This window comes from Rhinoderma darwinii, chromosome 3 (genome assembly GCF_050947455.1).
Source record: "Rhinoderma darwinii isolate aRhiDar2 chromosome 3, aRhiDar2.hap1, whole genome shotgun sequence".
NCBI lineage: Eukaryota > Metazoa > Chordata > Amphibia > Anura > Rhinodermatidae > Rhinoderma > Rhinoderma darwinii.
In genome coordinates this window covers 208,162,379-208,178,066 of record NC_134689.1, presented here as the reverse complement: position 1 = coordinate 208,178,066, position 15,688 = coordinate 208,162,379, and the positions used below count along the sequence as shown (strand labels likewise).

Below are 15,688 nucleotides of genomic sequence, written 5' to 3'. Positions count from 1 at the left end.
CTACACATTCCAGCATCCAACCACCAACAATGAAGCTTAATAGAGAGTAAAAGACTATCATCTTGGAAATGGCTAATTGCATTTAACATTATGTCCTTCAGCAAATTCTGATTTGCGTGCGTTCAGTTGAGGGTAGAATAAAGTATGTAATCACTGTCCACCATGGAATTTACTTTCTAGATAACACTGGAACCTGGTAATGGTCACTAGGAAATTAAGCATAAAACATAAGTAAACTATACATGGACAGGCTTTATGAAAAAAAATAATCATAACAAAAAACAAGAAATCATATTTATCTGTTGCCACATGTGGTGAACTCTATATTCATGTAACTACAGTGTCGACATTTCAAAAATTCGAGGATTCTTTAACACAATGCTGGGATTCCACAGTATGAATAATAAAAAAATGTTGAGTCAGTGGAGGATTTTTAATAACAGGAAATATCAGTACTGGACCTTGTAGCTGTTTTTGTTCTCTGCAGTATTAGTGCCAGTAATAAACGCAGAGAACAGAAGGAAGGTGCACGTAGTGCTGCTTTAATTTCGGTTAAGGCTAGCCAAGGGGTCCTGTACATATTTCTCAATGAGATGTCTACTTCAAGGTTGAGTCTGGTACATTGTGAAGGTTTAAAAAAAAGAAATGATGAATTACTTCTTTATTTAGGTTGTGTTGAGAAACCTTGTGAGTGATAACACCTGCCCAGCTGCTATGTCACAAGCTGTGCTGGGAATGTGTTAATGTGAAAGGTGTTGATGATCTTCACATTGCTGTTTAACACTTATGGAAATAGGAAAGTAGGAAATAAACATAAACCCCATTGCTTATAGGCTTTATCCCTTTTTTTTTTGTTGCCTCAAACAGTATTTACAATCTTGGAGAATCATTTTATTTCCACTCTCTAGCCCTGTGGACCACCACACTGAAATGTGTTCAGTCTTTCAAATATCTCTTCTTGCATGCGTACAATGAGAACCATCATTGTTTACTTCCTGTAAACAAAAATCTGTCCTGGTCATGTGATGGACACACAGGTGCACGGCTACTTATAGTATGTGGATCAGAGCTCTGTTTTGTATTGAGTCCTGCACTGGAAGTAAACAATGACAATGCCCATTGAATGACTGCAAAGAGAGATCTTGAAAATCTTGAGTAATAGATATAGAAAATGCAATGGAAAATTGTATACTTTTTTTTTTATTATACAAAGAAAAACCTTTATTTGCTGAAACCATTGTACCAATTGTGCCCCATCACATTAGCAAGGGATGGGTGTCTCAGCTCCCAGATATCTACCGTTATCAACTTCTGACATGACAGACGTTTAATGAAATGACGGTGAGTTTTATCTTTTGTGTGATTTGTTATTGGTGGTACTCAGAAATATGTATATAGGATTCACACACTATGTGGCAGATATACTCAGACTGGCGTTTCATATGCCAGTCTTAGCTATCTGTTCCATTGGAGTAAGATGTAACAGATTTATTAAGGGATTTATTAAGAGGCGCAAACCTCTTAATAAATCTGTCACATGTTCCCACTGGTCGTGCACCATAATTGTGGCACACGACCCATTAGACATAAACGAAAAAAGTATACTCACCTCACCACTCCTCTTCTCCCCTTAGTGTGCCCTGAGACTCTCTCAGCATGCGGCGGCTCATACAAGGTTCTGACGCCAAGCAGCATCAGAGCCTTATATGCGACACAGCACTTCAATGTCACAAAGAACGTTCTAACACTGCCCTGCGTCAGGACCTTGTATAAGCTGCAACATGCTGAGGGAGCCTGAGGGGACCCAGAGGGGAGAAGAAGAGCGGTGAGGTGAGAATACCTTTTTATTTAATTGTCTGATCGGGGGGGGGGGGCGGGCAAGGTTTGGGGCCTCTCCTTGCTACGCCTCACAGGGTAAAATCTACGTCAGCTAGAAGCTGGCTTAGATTTCAACTATAATTTACGCCAGTTTTTTGGCGTAATTTATCATAAATTTGTCTGCTTTCTGTGGCCCCGCCACCCTTTTGGGAAGCCACGCCACCTTTTCACAAAAGTGGTGACGGCGGCTTATAAAGGTAAAAACTTGGGCCCTTTTGCAACTTTTCTACTGGCGTGGAAAGGTTGATAAATTCCCCCCTATATGATTTTGGATTTGGCGCCCTGAAATATAAAATCAGATTGTCTCAATACTCTGCAAATCAATGTATGTGGCCAAATTACTTGCTAATGTTATATAAATAACCATTAATATGTGTACCTCACAGATCTCAGAGCCTTTCCAAGTTTCAGTTGAAATGTATGAAAAATCTTTCACGAAATATAACTAATTAAAAGCCAATCTAAAATTTTCTGAACCGCAGACAGAGTTTTTCACTGCTCAAACTATATAGGAGAATTTGCATTGTGATTATTTAAATCAATGTATCTGGTTTACAATTTGTAAGTGATTGAAATGTTAAGTCTGTATTTCTAGCAGGGTTTTATAACAGACAAAAAGTGAAAAGTTAAATCAACAGCTATCATAACAAGTATAAATGACTATGTTTTAGGGACATATTTCTTAAAGCCCAAAATACTTGCTCAGCACATCCTATTTAAAGTGCATTTTGCCCCCTTCCAAGCTTGCGGTCCTATTTATAGAACTGAGGGAATAATCTTTGAAGGCTCCCCTGTAAACATCTGATCTCTTTAATAATTCCCCTTGTAAATTATTCATCATCTGTATTCACCAATTATGTAAGGACCATGTAGTGGTGGCTAGCTCATTAAAATTACATTGCTGTCTACCCCTGGAAATTCACAAATGGGAATTCATTATAAACTTAATGAAAATTTGATCACGGTTTAGAGACAACAGCCTGTCTAACCAAATAAAGCCCAATTTCAGATACACATTTTAAATGTTTTCTTTGCATGGGATAAAATTTAGACCTATGAAAATAATTTGAAAGATTGTAAAGCACACGCACGATTGTTCCCTGAAAGTTTTATAGTAGGCTTAAGTACATTAAACATGTTTTTGTTTTGGGTACAGGGAACTAGTTTGAAGAATATTCTTCATTGGTTGATATATTGGGGCAGGATTACTATTCAAAATGCGCCAGAATTCTGGCGTACATGCTGTGCGCCACATTTGTTACCTGTTTTAGACACTTTTTTTGACACGTTAGACAATAGGGAGTCGGGTTTTTGCCGGGGAAGGGGCGTGGTCTCTCAGAAAGGGGATGTGGCTTAAAATGTGATAGTGTGCACCAAAAATGTGCCAAAACGTTTGGTGCAAAAAAATGGTGTAAACTAAGTCAACTAGCATGTCTAGCACGATGTGCCAAAATTATCGTACAACAGGCACCAAATTTGGTGCATTGTCTGACTGCCTTGTTTAAGGATATACTGTCTAAAACTTAGACAGTATTAGTACATCTGCCCCATTTTCTCTGAACTCTCATTAGATTAATCATTGGATCTACCTGATTAGGTTGGCACATGATATATGACACTACACTACAATGATATAATGACTACATCACTGTTTCAGCTAATGAAATGTATAATTGATTATATTCTTTTTAGATTAAATAAGGCTTGAGCTACAAAGGTACATGTGTCATGCTACAAGAAAGGTGCCATGCACTAGCGACATCGCAGCCAATGATTGTATATGTGGGTTACAAGTCGCACGCGACGTGGCTTTGCACAGGCAGTAATGTAAATCGCGTGCGAATTTATAAGGTCATGACAAAAAAAATTGCAAATCGCAGTCACATGCAACTTACACACAAATTGCTTAGACAAAAAGTAGAGCGACTTTAAAGAGGCTCTGTCACCACATTATAAGTGCCCTATTTCCTATATAAGGAGATCAGCGCTATAATGTAGGTGACAGTAATGCTTTTTATTTAGAAAAACGATCTATTTTAAACCACTTTATGAGCGATTTTTAGCTTTATGCTAATGAGTTTCTTAATGCCCAAGTGGGCGTGTTTTACTTTAGACCAAGTGGGCGTTGTACAGAGGAGTGTATGACGCTAACCAATCAGCGTCATGCACTTCTCTCCATTCGTTTATACTGCACTAGCAATATAGTTATATCGCTATGTGCAGCCACATACACAAACACTAACATTACTGCAGTGTCCTGATAATGAATATACATGAAATCCAGCCTGGATGTGATGTTTATTCAGAATCCTGACACTTCTGAATCTTTTCTGTGAGATTCCAGCAAGGCAACCGTAATCTCCTTGAAATGACAGGTTACATCGTAATCTCGCAAGATTACGGTTGCCTTGCTGGAATCTCACAGAAAAGATTCAGAAGTGGTCAGGATTCTGAATACACATCACGTACTGGCTGGTAGTGATGTATATTCATTATCAGGACACTACAGTAATGTTAGTGTTTGTGTATGTGTATGTGTATGTAGCTGCACATAACGATATAACTATATCGCTGGTGCAGTGTAAATGAATGGAGAGGAGTGCATGATGCTGATTGGTCAGCATCATACACTCCTCTGTACAACGCCCACTTGGTCTAAAGTAAAAACACGCCCACTTGGGCATTAGCCTAAAGCGGTTTAAAATAGATCGTTTTTAAAAATAAAAATCATTACTGTCACCTACATTATAGCGCCGATCTCCTTATATAGGAGATAGGGCACTTATAAATGTGGTGACAGAGCCTCTTTAAGGCAAGATTCAGTCGCATACCCTTTTTGTAGTGCGACGTTCATGTAATTTTCTATAAGCAGAGCATCTACATTAGCCTGGACATCAGCAAAATCTTCAGATAAGTATAAGTAGGTGAGACATTTCATAGTTCAGCACTTTTTGCATAGAGTAATATATATATATATATATATGTGTGTATATACAGTGAAGGAAATAAGTATTTTATCCCTTGCTGATTTTGTAAGTTTGCCCACTGTCAAAGACATGAAAAGTCTAGAATTTTTAGGCTAGGTTAATTTTACCAGTGAGAGATAGATTATATATATATATAAAAAAAAAAAAAAAAGAAAATCACATTGTCAAAATTATATATATTTATTTGCATTGTGCACAGAGAAATAAGTATTTGATCCCTTTGGCAAACAAGACTTAATACTTGGTGGCAAAACCCTTGTTGGCAAGCACAGCAGTCAGACGTTTTTTGTAGTTGATGATGAGGTTTGCACACATGTTAGATGGAATTTTGGCCCACTCCTCTTTGCAGATCATCTGTAAATCATTAAGATTTCGAGGCTGTCGCTTGGCAACTCGGATCTTCAGCTCCCTCCATAAGTTTTCGATGGGATTAAGGTCTGGAGACTGGCTAGGCCACTCCATGACCTTAATGTGCTTCTTTTTGAGCCACTCCTTTGTTGCCTTGGCTGTATGTTTTGTGTCATTGTCGTGCTGGAAGACCCAGCCACGAGCCATTTTTAATGTCCTGGTGGAGGGAAGGAGGTTATCACTCAGGATTTGACGGTACATGGCTCCATCCATTCTCCCATTGATGCGGTGAAGTAGTCCTGTGCCCTTAGCAGAGAAACACCCCCAAAACATAATGTTTCCACCTCCATGCTTGACAGTGGGGACGGTGTTCTTTGGGTCATAGGCAGCATTTCTCTTCCTCCAAACACTGCACCTTCTCCCAATCACTCTCAGAATCATCCAGATGTTCATTTGCAAACTTCAGACGGGCCTGTACATGTGCCTTCTTGAGTAGGGGGACCTTGCGGGCACTGCAGGATTTTAATCCATTACGGCGTAATGTGTTACCAATGGTTTTCTTGGTGACTGTGGTCCCAGCTGCCTTGAGATCATTAACAAGTTCCCCCCGTGTAGTTTTCGGCTGAGCTCTCACCTTCCTCAGGATCAAGGATACCCCACGAGGTGAGATTTTGCATGGAGCCCCAGATCGATGTCGATTGACAGTCATTTTGTATGTCTTCCATTTTCTTACTATTGCACCAACAGTTGTCTCCTTCTCACCCAGCGTCTTACTTATGGTTTTGTAGCCCATTCCAGCCTTGTGCAGGTCTATGATCTTGTCCCTGACATCCTTAGAAAGCTCTTTGGTCTTGCCCATGTTGTAGAGGTTAGAGTCAGACTGATTAATTGAGTCTGTGGACAGGAGTCTTTTATACAGGTGACCATGTAAGACAGCTGTCTTTAATGCAGGCACCAAGTTGATTTGGAGCGTGTAACTGGTCTGGAGGAGGCTGAACTCTTAGGCCTCATTTACACGAGCGTGTGCGTTTTGCGCGCGCAAAAAAACGCTGCGTTTTGCGTGCGCAAAAGGCAATTGACAGCTCCGTGTGTCATCCGTGTATGATGCGCGGCTGCGTGATTTTCGCGCAGCCGCCATCATAGAGATGAGGTAGTCGACGCCCGTCACTGTCCAAGGTGCTGAAAGAGCTAACTGATCGGCATTAACTCTTTCAGCACCCTCGACAGTGAATGCCGATCACAATATACACCAACCTGTGAATAAAAAAAGACGTTCACACTTACCATGAACTGCCTGCTTCCTCCAGTCCGGTCTCCCGGCCGTTGCCTTGGTGACGCGTCCCTCTCTTGTCATCCGGCCCCACCTCCCAGGATGACGCGGCAGGCCATGAGACCGCTGCAGCCTGTGATTGGCTGCAGCCTGTGCTTGGCCTGTGATTGGCTGCAGCTGTCACTTGGCCTGAATTGTCATCCCGGGAGGTCGGACCGGAGGAAGGAGCCGGGACTTATCGGTAAGTCAGAACTTCTGTTTTTTTTTACACGTATATGTATATTGTGATCGAAAGTCACTGTCCATGGTGCTGAAACAGTTTAAGTCTTTGAGCACCGTGGGCAGTGACTGTCTCCTGACGTCGCGTACCCGAACATTTTTTGCCGGGTTCGGTTAAAACGAGTTCGGCCGAACCCGGTGAAGTTCGGTGCGCTCATCTCTAATTTGACACTCCGTTTGGATGTTTGTAACCAGAAAAGCACGTGGTGCTTTTCTGTTTACATTCATCCTTTTGACAGCTCTTGCGTGATTTTCGCGCATGCAACGCAGGACCGTCAGTGTGGCATGCGTTGTTTTCACGCACCCATTGAAGTCAATGGGTGCGTGTTGCGTGAAAAACGCAAGAATATAGAACATGTCGTGAGTTTTACGCAACGCACTCACGCAGCGCAAAATTCACGCATCGTCTAAACAGCCCCATAGACTATTATAGGTGCGTACGACACGCGTGAAAAGCACGCGCGTCGCACGCGCGTATAATACGCTCGTGTAAATGAGGCCTTAATGGTTGGTAGGGGATCAAATACTTATTTCTCTGTGCACAATGCAAATAAATATATATAATTTTGACTATGTGATCTTCTGTTTTTTTTTTTTATATAATCTATCTCTCACTGGTAAAATTAACCTAGCCTAAAAATTCTAGACTGTTCATGTCTTTGACAGTGGTCAAACTTACAAAATCCAAAATCAGCAAGGGATCAAATACTTATTTCCTTCACTGTATATATATATATATATATATATATATATATATATATATATATATATACTGTATATACACATACATATACATCTATATACATAAATAATTTCATAGAAGCAGTTTTTAATTGCATAATGACTTGCATATTATAGATCCATGTTCAAATTGAAATGGTAATGATAAATGTAAATATGGCCTCAATAATGACAGCATGCAGATTAATAGTTTCTGATTCATATATAAATAAGGTGGCTCCCCTTTTGGCTTGACAACAGCTCTGGTGGTAATATATACCGTATTTTTTGGACTATAAGGCTGGATTCACACGAGCGTTGTAAACAAAACATCACACGTGAAAAACGATAGTTTTTCACGTCCGAGGTGCATCTTTGCTGTACCCTGCCTGACACGGTATCACGCATCCCCCATAGATTAGAGTCTATGGAGGGACACGTGAAGCGCAAAAAAATAGGACTTGTCCTATTTTTTAACGGACCCTTCACATGGTCGGTTGAAATAAAGGGTGTGTGAACGGCCCAATTTAATTACATACGTATTACACATTCGTGTGAATAACGCCAAAGGCTTAAAACAATGGCCGTCATACGCACCTATGCAAGTCAAAGGGGCCATTCAGACATGCAGTGATTTTCATGCAGTGTGTTTCTGTTGCGTGAAACTCACTGCATGTCTTATACTTGTGCGTTTTTTGTGCATCACGCACCCATTGAAGTAAATAGGTGCGTCAAAATCACGGACATCACACAGATGCACATCCGTGTGCTGTCCGTGATTCACACACGAGTTCATAAGTAATGAAGAGAAAAAACAATTTAAATAAAGAAATGTGTACATAACCAGACATCAACAATTGATGCCACACGGAATTGCAACACATGACAAATGTGTCCGTTTTTCGTGGACGCAAAATGGATACGTTCATCTGATTAAGGCCTAAGGCCTTATTCACACGAGTGTCAAATACGGCCGTCACACGGACGCATGTTTTTCAATGGGGCCGTTCACACGGCCGTTGTTTCAACAGACTGTGTGAAGGGTCTGTTAAAAAATAGGACATGTCCTATTTTTGTGCGCATCACGCATCCCTCCATAGTCTATGGGGTGCAGCACGGATGCACCTCAGTTGTGAAAAACTGCAGTTTTTCACATCCGTGGTTTGCAATGCTCGTGTGGATTTAGCTTAAGACTCAGTTTTTAGCAAAAATAAATCTTGCTAAAAAGTCCCTGTGTCTTATAGTCGGCAGTCAAGGGACCCATGACCGCTTCCTTACTTAACCCCTTCCCGACCCATGACATTCCAGCACATCACGGAGAGGGGGGGGGGAGTGATGTTTGGAGCGGGCTCACATGCTATACACTGCGATGCACTGCTGGTGTCAGCTGTATTTTACTGCTGACACGCTGCTCTAACAGCCAGGAACAGTGATCGGGCTGTTCCTGGCCGTTTAACTAGTTAAATGCCACGGTCAATAGCGACCGCGGCATTTATAGTGTTTTTTTAATGAAGGACATTTATGACATAGCCACAGGATATGTCATAAATGTCAGATAGATGCGGGTCCCACCTATCTCTAGAACAGGACCTCCTAAACCTCGTTCTAGCTTTTTGTGTTCACCCGACCACTTGAAAACATGTCGAGTTACTGGAACAGCGTAATTCGCTGATCTACGCTGTTCCCGTAACTCCCATAGAACTGAATAGTAGTTACGGAAAAAGCGTATCTCGCATGCTACGCTGCTTCTGTAACTGCCAATCACTACTATGGGAGCTACGGAAACACTGTAGCTCAGGGAATCATCCAAGTATTGCAGTGTATTGTACCAGCGATCTAACAATCCCTGGTTCAAGTCCCCTAGGGGAATTAATAAAATGTGTAAAAAAAGTTAGATAAATGTAAAAAAACAAAAAAACTTTTAACATTTTTCCCGAAGTCCAATGTAAAAAATAAAAATAAATAAAAGTCCGATCTATTAGAATATACAATTATTTAACTGACACGGTGAACGGCGTAAAAAAAACAAACAATTTAAAACACCAGAATCGTTTTTTGATCACCTTAGTGCTAAAAGAAATTAAATAAAAAGTGATAAAAAAATCATATGTACCAAAAAACGGTGCTAATAAAAACTACAGCCCATCCTGCAAAAAATAAGCCCTCAGACTGCTCAATCGATGAAAAAATATAAAAGTTATGGCTCTCAGAATGTGGTGAAACAGAACAAATTTTTTTTTTAACATCGTTTTTTCTTTGTAAAAGTAGCAAAATATGAATTCATTTTTTTCCCATTTTCTGTTGTCTAAAACCTGGGTGCGTCTTATAGTCCGAAAAATACGGTAATTGATAAGCAAATTTTTTTTTACTAAATATTCTCGTTTTATTGCTTTCAACTAAACCACAAATTGAGATAAGGCAGTTCACACCATTGAACAAAAATGTACTTCCATCTTATAAGGGTACATGCACACGCAAACTCAAAAACATCTGAAAATACGGAGCTGTTTTCAAGGGAAAACAGCTCCTGATTTTCAAAGGTTTTCAAACCACGCATTTTTCGCTGCATTTTTTACGGCCGTTTTTGGAGCTGTTTTTGTATAGAGTTAATGAAAAACTGCTCCAAAAACGGCACAAGAAGTGACATGCACTTCTTTTTCGTGGCCATTTTACTACGCGGCCGTTCTTCAGAAACGCCCCTGTCGGAACAGAATGCTGTTTTTCCCATTGAAATCAATGGGCTGATGTTGGGAGAAGTTCTGCTTCCGATTTTTAGGCCGCGTTTCGGACGTTTACGGCCCGAAAAACGTCCGAAAATAATCCATGTGAACATACCCTAACAGTATCTCAGAAAAGTTTCAAGAATGTACCAAGTTGGCAAACTAAAACATTCATGTATGGTCAGTTTAAGGCCGGATTCACACAAGCATGTGTGTTTTGCTCGCCCAAAAAATGCAGTATTTTGCACGCGCAAAAGGTCCAAAAAAGCTCCGTGTGTCAAAAGCATATGATGCGTGGCTGCTTGATTTTCGCGCAGCCGCCATCATTATGAAACTCTGTTTTTATGTTTGTAAACAGAAAAGCACATGGTGCTTTTCTGTTTTCATTCATAGTTTTGACTACTGTAGCGCGTGTCACGCGTGGCACACAGAAGTGCGTCCGTGTGCCGTGCGCGGTTTTCACACACCCGTTGACTTCAATGGGTGCATGATGCGCAAAAAATGGGCAAATATAGGTCATGTCGTGAGTTTTACGCAGCGGACATACGCTGCGTGAAAATCACGGACTGTCTGAATGGCCCCATTGACTAACATAGGTCCGTGCGACGCGCGTGAAAATCACGCGCGTAGCACGGACGTATTATACATTCGTCTGAATAAGCCTTAAGGGCATGGCCACACGTGGCGGATTTCCTCCGTAACTGTCCGCATCAATGCCGCACAGAATCTGCGTTGCAGATTCTGCGGCGGATCTGCCCAAAATGTGCAGTAAATTGATGCGGACTAGCTGCTGCGGACTGCGGTAAAAGTGCTTCCCTTCTCTCTATCAGTGCAGGATAGAGAGAAGGGACAGCACTTTCCCTAGTGAAAGTAAAAGAATTTCATACTTACCGGCCGTTGTCTTGGTGACGCGTCCTTCTTTCGGCATCCAGCCCGACCTCCCTGGATGACGCGGCAGTCCATGTGACCGCTGCAGCCTGTGATTGGCTGCAGCCGTCACTTAGACTGAAACGTCATCCTGGGAAGCCGGACTGGAGACAGAAGCAGGGAGTTCTCGGTAAGTATGAACTTCTATTTTTTGACAGGTTGCTGTATATTGGGATCGGTAGTCACTGTCCAGGGTGCAGAAACAGTTACTGCCGATCGCTTAACTCTTTCAGCACCCTGGACAATGACTATTTACTGACGTCTCCTAGCAACGCTCCCGTAATTACGGGAGCCCCATTGACTTCCTCAGTCTGGCTGTAGACCTAGAAATACATAGGTCCAGCCAGAATGAAGAAATGTCATGTCAAAAAAGCAAGACGCATCCGCAGCACACAACATGTGCATGACAGCTGCGGACTTCATTGCGGAATTTAGAATCTCCATTGAAGTCAATGGAGAACTTCCGCCATGAGTCCGCAACCAGTCCGCCACTGGTCCGCAACATCCATTGTATGCTGCGGACACCAAATTCCGCACCGCAGCCTATGCTCCGCAGCGGAATTTTACGCATCGTCTAAGCGAACACTTCTAAATAGAAGTGGAAGTCAATGGAGAAACGGCTCCGCTGCGGATTAACGCTGCGGAGTGTCCGCAGCGGAATTCAAGTGAAATTCCGCCACGTGTGAACCCAGCCTAACAGTTGTTGGTTTCGTATAAATAAATTTACCTCAAGAATTAAAAAGCTTCTACCCTTTTTATTTGAAACAAAATATCCACTTTAGAGTTCAAAAAGCGTAACAAGTTGAGCACAACATATTTGCCACTGAAATGGCATATCTGTGGAAAAATTGCACATTTTCACTATGCACCATCCGCAGCACTTTGATTTCTAGAAAAAAACCTGTGAGGTCAAAATGGGGTCACGTCTTGGGGGATTCTTTTACTATTTGACCTCAGAGCCTTTGCAATTGTAAAATCAAATCTGTGTACAGTAAATCATCAAATAAGTCCTCAAATGCGCATGGAACTGAGCCCTGTGATATGTCTAGTCAAATGATTAGGGCCACATAGTGTGTTTCTAAAACCGGAAAACACAGCATAATAATTAGAGAGCTGTCTTTACATGGTGGCACAAGCTGGGCACCACATATTGGACACTGAAATGGCATATCTGTGGAAAAATTGCACATTTTCACTATGCACCATCCGCAGCACTTTGATTTCTAGAAAAAAACCTGTGAGGTCAAAATGGGGTCACGTCTTGGGGGATTCTTTTACTATTTGACCTCAGAGCCTTTGCAATTGTAAAATCAAATCTGTGTACAGTAAATCATCAAATAAGTCCTCAAATGCGCATGGAACTGAGCCCTGTGATATGTCTAGTCAAATGATTAGGGCCACATAGTGTGTTTCTAAAACCGGAAAACACAGCATAATAATTAGAGAGCTGTCTTTACATGGTGGCACAAGCTGGGCACCACATATTGGACACTGAAATGGCATATCTATGGAAAAATTGCCATTTTCATTCTGCAACATCCACTTCCCACTAATTTCTGAAAAACACCTGTGTGGGTCAACATGCTGACTATACTACTAGGTGAATATCTTGAGAGGTATAGTTTCCAAAATAATGTCACTTTGGTTTCCACTGTTTTGGCTCTGTAAATGTAACATGGCACCCAGAATCCAATCCAGCAAAATCTGCACTCTTCCGGATTCACACAAGCGTGTGCGTTTTACGCGCGCAAAAAACGCGGCGTTTTGTGCGCGCAAAAGGTACTTAACAGCTCCATGTGTCAGCCCCGTATGATGCGCGGCTGTGTTATTTTCACGCAGCCACCATCATTATGACACTGCGTTTGGATGTTTGTAAACAGAAAAGCACGTGGTGCTTTTCTGTTTTCATTCATCCTTTTCACTGCTGTTGCGCGACTCACGCGCGTCCCACAGAAGTGCTTCAATGGGTGCGTGATGCGCGAAATACGCATAAAGAACGGACATGTCGTGAGTTTTACGCAGCGGACTCACGCTGCGCAAAAATCACGGACTGTCTGCACGGCCCCATAGACTTATATAGGTCCGTGCGAGACGCGTGAAAATCACATGCGTTGCACGGAAGTATATAACGTTCATCTGGATAAGCCATTAGGGTATGTTCACACGCAGTCAGCTAAAATGTCCCAAAATACGGAGCTGTTTTCAAGGGAAAACGCAGCGTTGGAACAGAACGCCGTTTTCCCATTGAAATCAATGGGCAGATCTTTGAAGGCGTTCTGCTTCCGATTTTTTACTGCCCGAAAAACGGCCGAAAATAGGCCTTGTGAACATACCCTAAAAGCCAAATGTCGCTCCTTCCCTTCTGAGCCCTACTGTGTGCCCAAACAGCAGTTTATGACCACATATGGGGTAAACTGCTAATGCTATTCGACGCAAAGGGACAGAAATAGATAGGGGTAGTGTTGGAGAAGGGCCCTTTTAAATCTCGACTTGAATTATCTTAGTGGCTGGCACAGTCATGGGGGAGGGGAGTGTTCATTACTACTTTCAAACTACAACATAAGAACATACATTTTATGAAAGTTTTAATAAGTTAAAAGTAAAAAATAAATAAATGAAAACCCACAATGTAATGTGATTGCTGGTTTAGTGCTGTGTCCCTTCACTGCTGTTCCCTGAATAGCAATGCTTCTGGCCATCTGTTGTACAGGGAACTGCAGAACAGGCCCATTGTATAAAATGGGACAATGCTGTAGTTCCCTGTACTGTCAGTGTGCAGGGAAAACTTTAGAAAGGATGCAATACTAAGGGTATGTTCACACTCTTAGCACAAAACATCTGAAAATATGGAGCTGTTTTCAAGGGAAAACAGCTCCTGATTTTCAGCCATTTTTTACTTAACTAGCGTTTTTCGCAGCGTTTTTTTACGGCTGTTTTTGGAGCTGTTTTTCTTTAGTCAATGAAAAACAACTCCAAAAGCGGCTCAAGAAGTGAAATGCACTTCTTTTTCGCGGGCGTTTTTTAACGCGGCCGTTTTGAGAAATCAATGGGCAGATATTTGGAGACGCTCTACTTCCAATTTTTCGGCCGTTTTTGGGCCGTTTACGGCTTGAAAAAACGTCCAAAAATAAGCCGTGTGAACATACCCTCAAGGGGCACTGCAGCCATTCCATTCTCAGGATCTGTGGAGGTACAGGAGTCGAATCACCACAGATCAGAAAGAGATGGCATATCTTAGCGATATGCAATCATTTTAAGAGATGGGAAAACCCCTTAGGCCCCATGCACACGACCGTGCACACAATCATGGCCCGCAATTGCGGACACGGCTGGGAGCAAAGTATGGGAGCATGGCCCGTAAAATACGAAAAATAGGACATGCTTCATAATTCCCGACACGGTTCTACGGCATGGACACCCATCCGTAGCGCTACGGAAAGGTGTCCGCGTTCAATGAAAGTGAATGGGTCCATTTTTGCGGCCCGCAATTGCAGTCCGCAAAAACGGAGGTTTTTTACGGTCGTGTGCATGGGGCCTTAAAAGTTGAAAACGTTCTACAGTTTGTATAGCAGTACATTATAAATCCATTAAAACAGAAAGACTTCTGAAATACCTTGAACTGTAGTACATATCCTGGTTTCAAAGTTAGATCCCGAGTAACAGCAAATCGATCACCATCTGATTTTCCAAATATCATAGCAGAGGGGGTAATAGAGCAGAAACTTTCATTTCTAACCATCCCTTCATTAGCCGTCATTAGCCAAACACTCAGCTGATTCATTGGATAGTCAAAGGCTGGCTTCTCGTAAAAATTCTAATTGGGAAGGAGAAAACATATTTATTTTATATTTATCACATCTGCAGTCCAGTATAGTAATAATAACTATAAAAAACGAACAAATTTAAAAATCATATCTATAGAGATATCTAATTTTTATTGCTTTTTCTTTCTGTGTAATAAATGGTTATAATGTTTGAATGAACATTTGATGGGAATGATCTTTGTGCTCCTTTCTATGTCATACCTGTTTCATGATATATAACATTGGTTCTTGACTTTCAGCTTGTTGTTTTTACTTTGTATTCTTCCACATATACAAAGAAGATGAATAAAGGACCAGCAGGTTCTGTAACCGGTCTAATGCTTGGAATTCTGGTTGCCGGTCCCCAGATAGTGTAGTCGGAACTTGGATGATGTTTCAGGGACAGTGATGCAGAGTAGCACAGTGTGGCGAGAACAGACTACAGTGACACCAAGGGCGGCCATACTGCCTGTGCAGCTGATTCAGCTGCACAGGGGCCCAGAGAGCGGGGGCCCAACCAGGGTGCTGATCTGAGCCGATCTGAATGGTGTATTCACACTTGGGCTGCTTATGTTTCTATAGTCTGTGTATTGTATGCTGCAGCGCCGGGGCTGCTGCCTACAATACACAGCAACAGCTCAGCCTATCAGCAAAATAAGGGGAACATGGAGAAGAGAGGCCTGCCCCTGATGGGAGCACATCAATCTGCCGTCCTTTCCCACCCCCCACCCCTTACTGCATAGACGATTCACACCC

At 41.9% G+C, this 15,688-nt stretch overlaps 1 protein-coding gene across 4 annotated transcripts in view; it reads right to left on the bottom strand.

Moving 5' to 3' along the window:
• Nucleotides 1-15,688, bottom strand: part of RELN (reelin) — a 749,731-nt gene that overhangs the window by 166,407 nt on the left and 567,636 nt on the right. For all 4 annotated transcript variants that reach the window (XM_075857310.1, XM_075857311.1, XM_075857308.1 and 1 more), the window contains exon 27: nucleotides 14,743-14,943. In XM_075857310.1, the coding sequence (XP_075713425.1) occupies nucleotides 14,743-14,943 (201 nt within the window). The remainder of the gene's footprint in view (nucleotides 1-14,742; nucleotides 14,944-15,688) is intronic.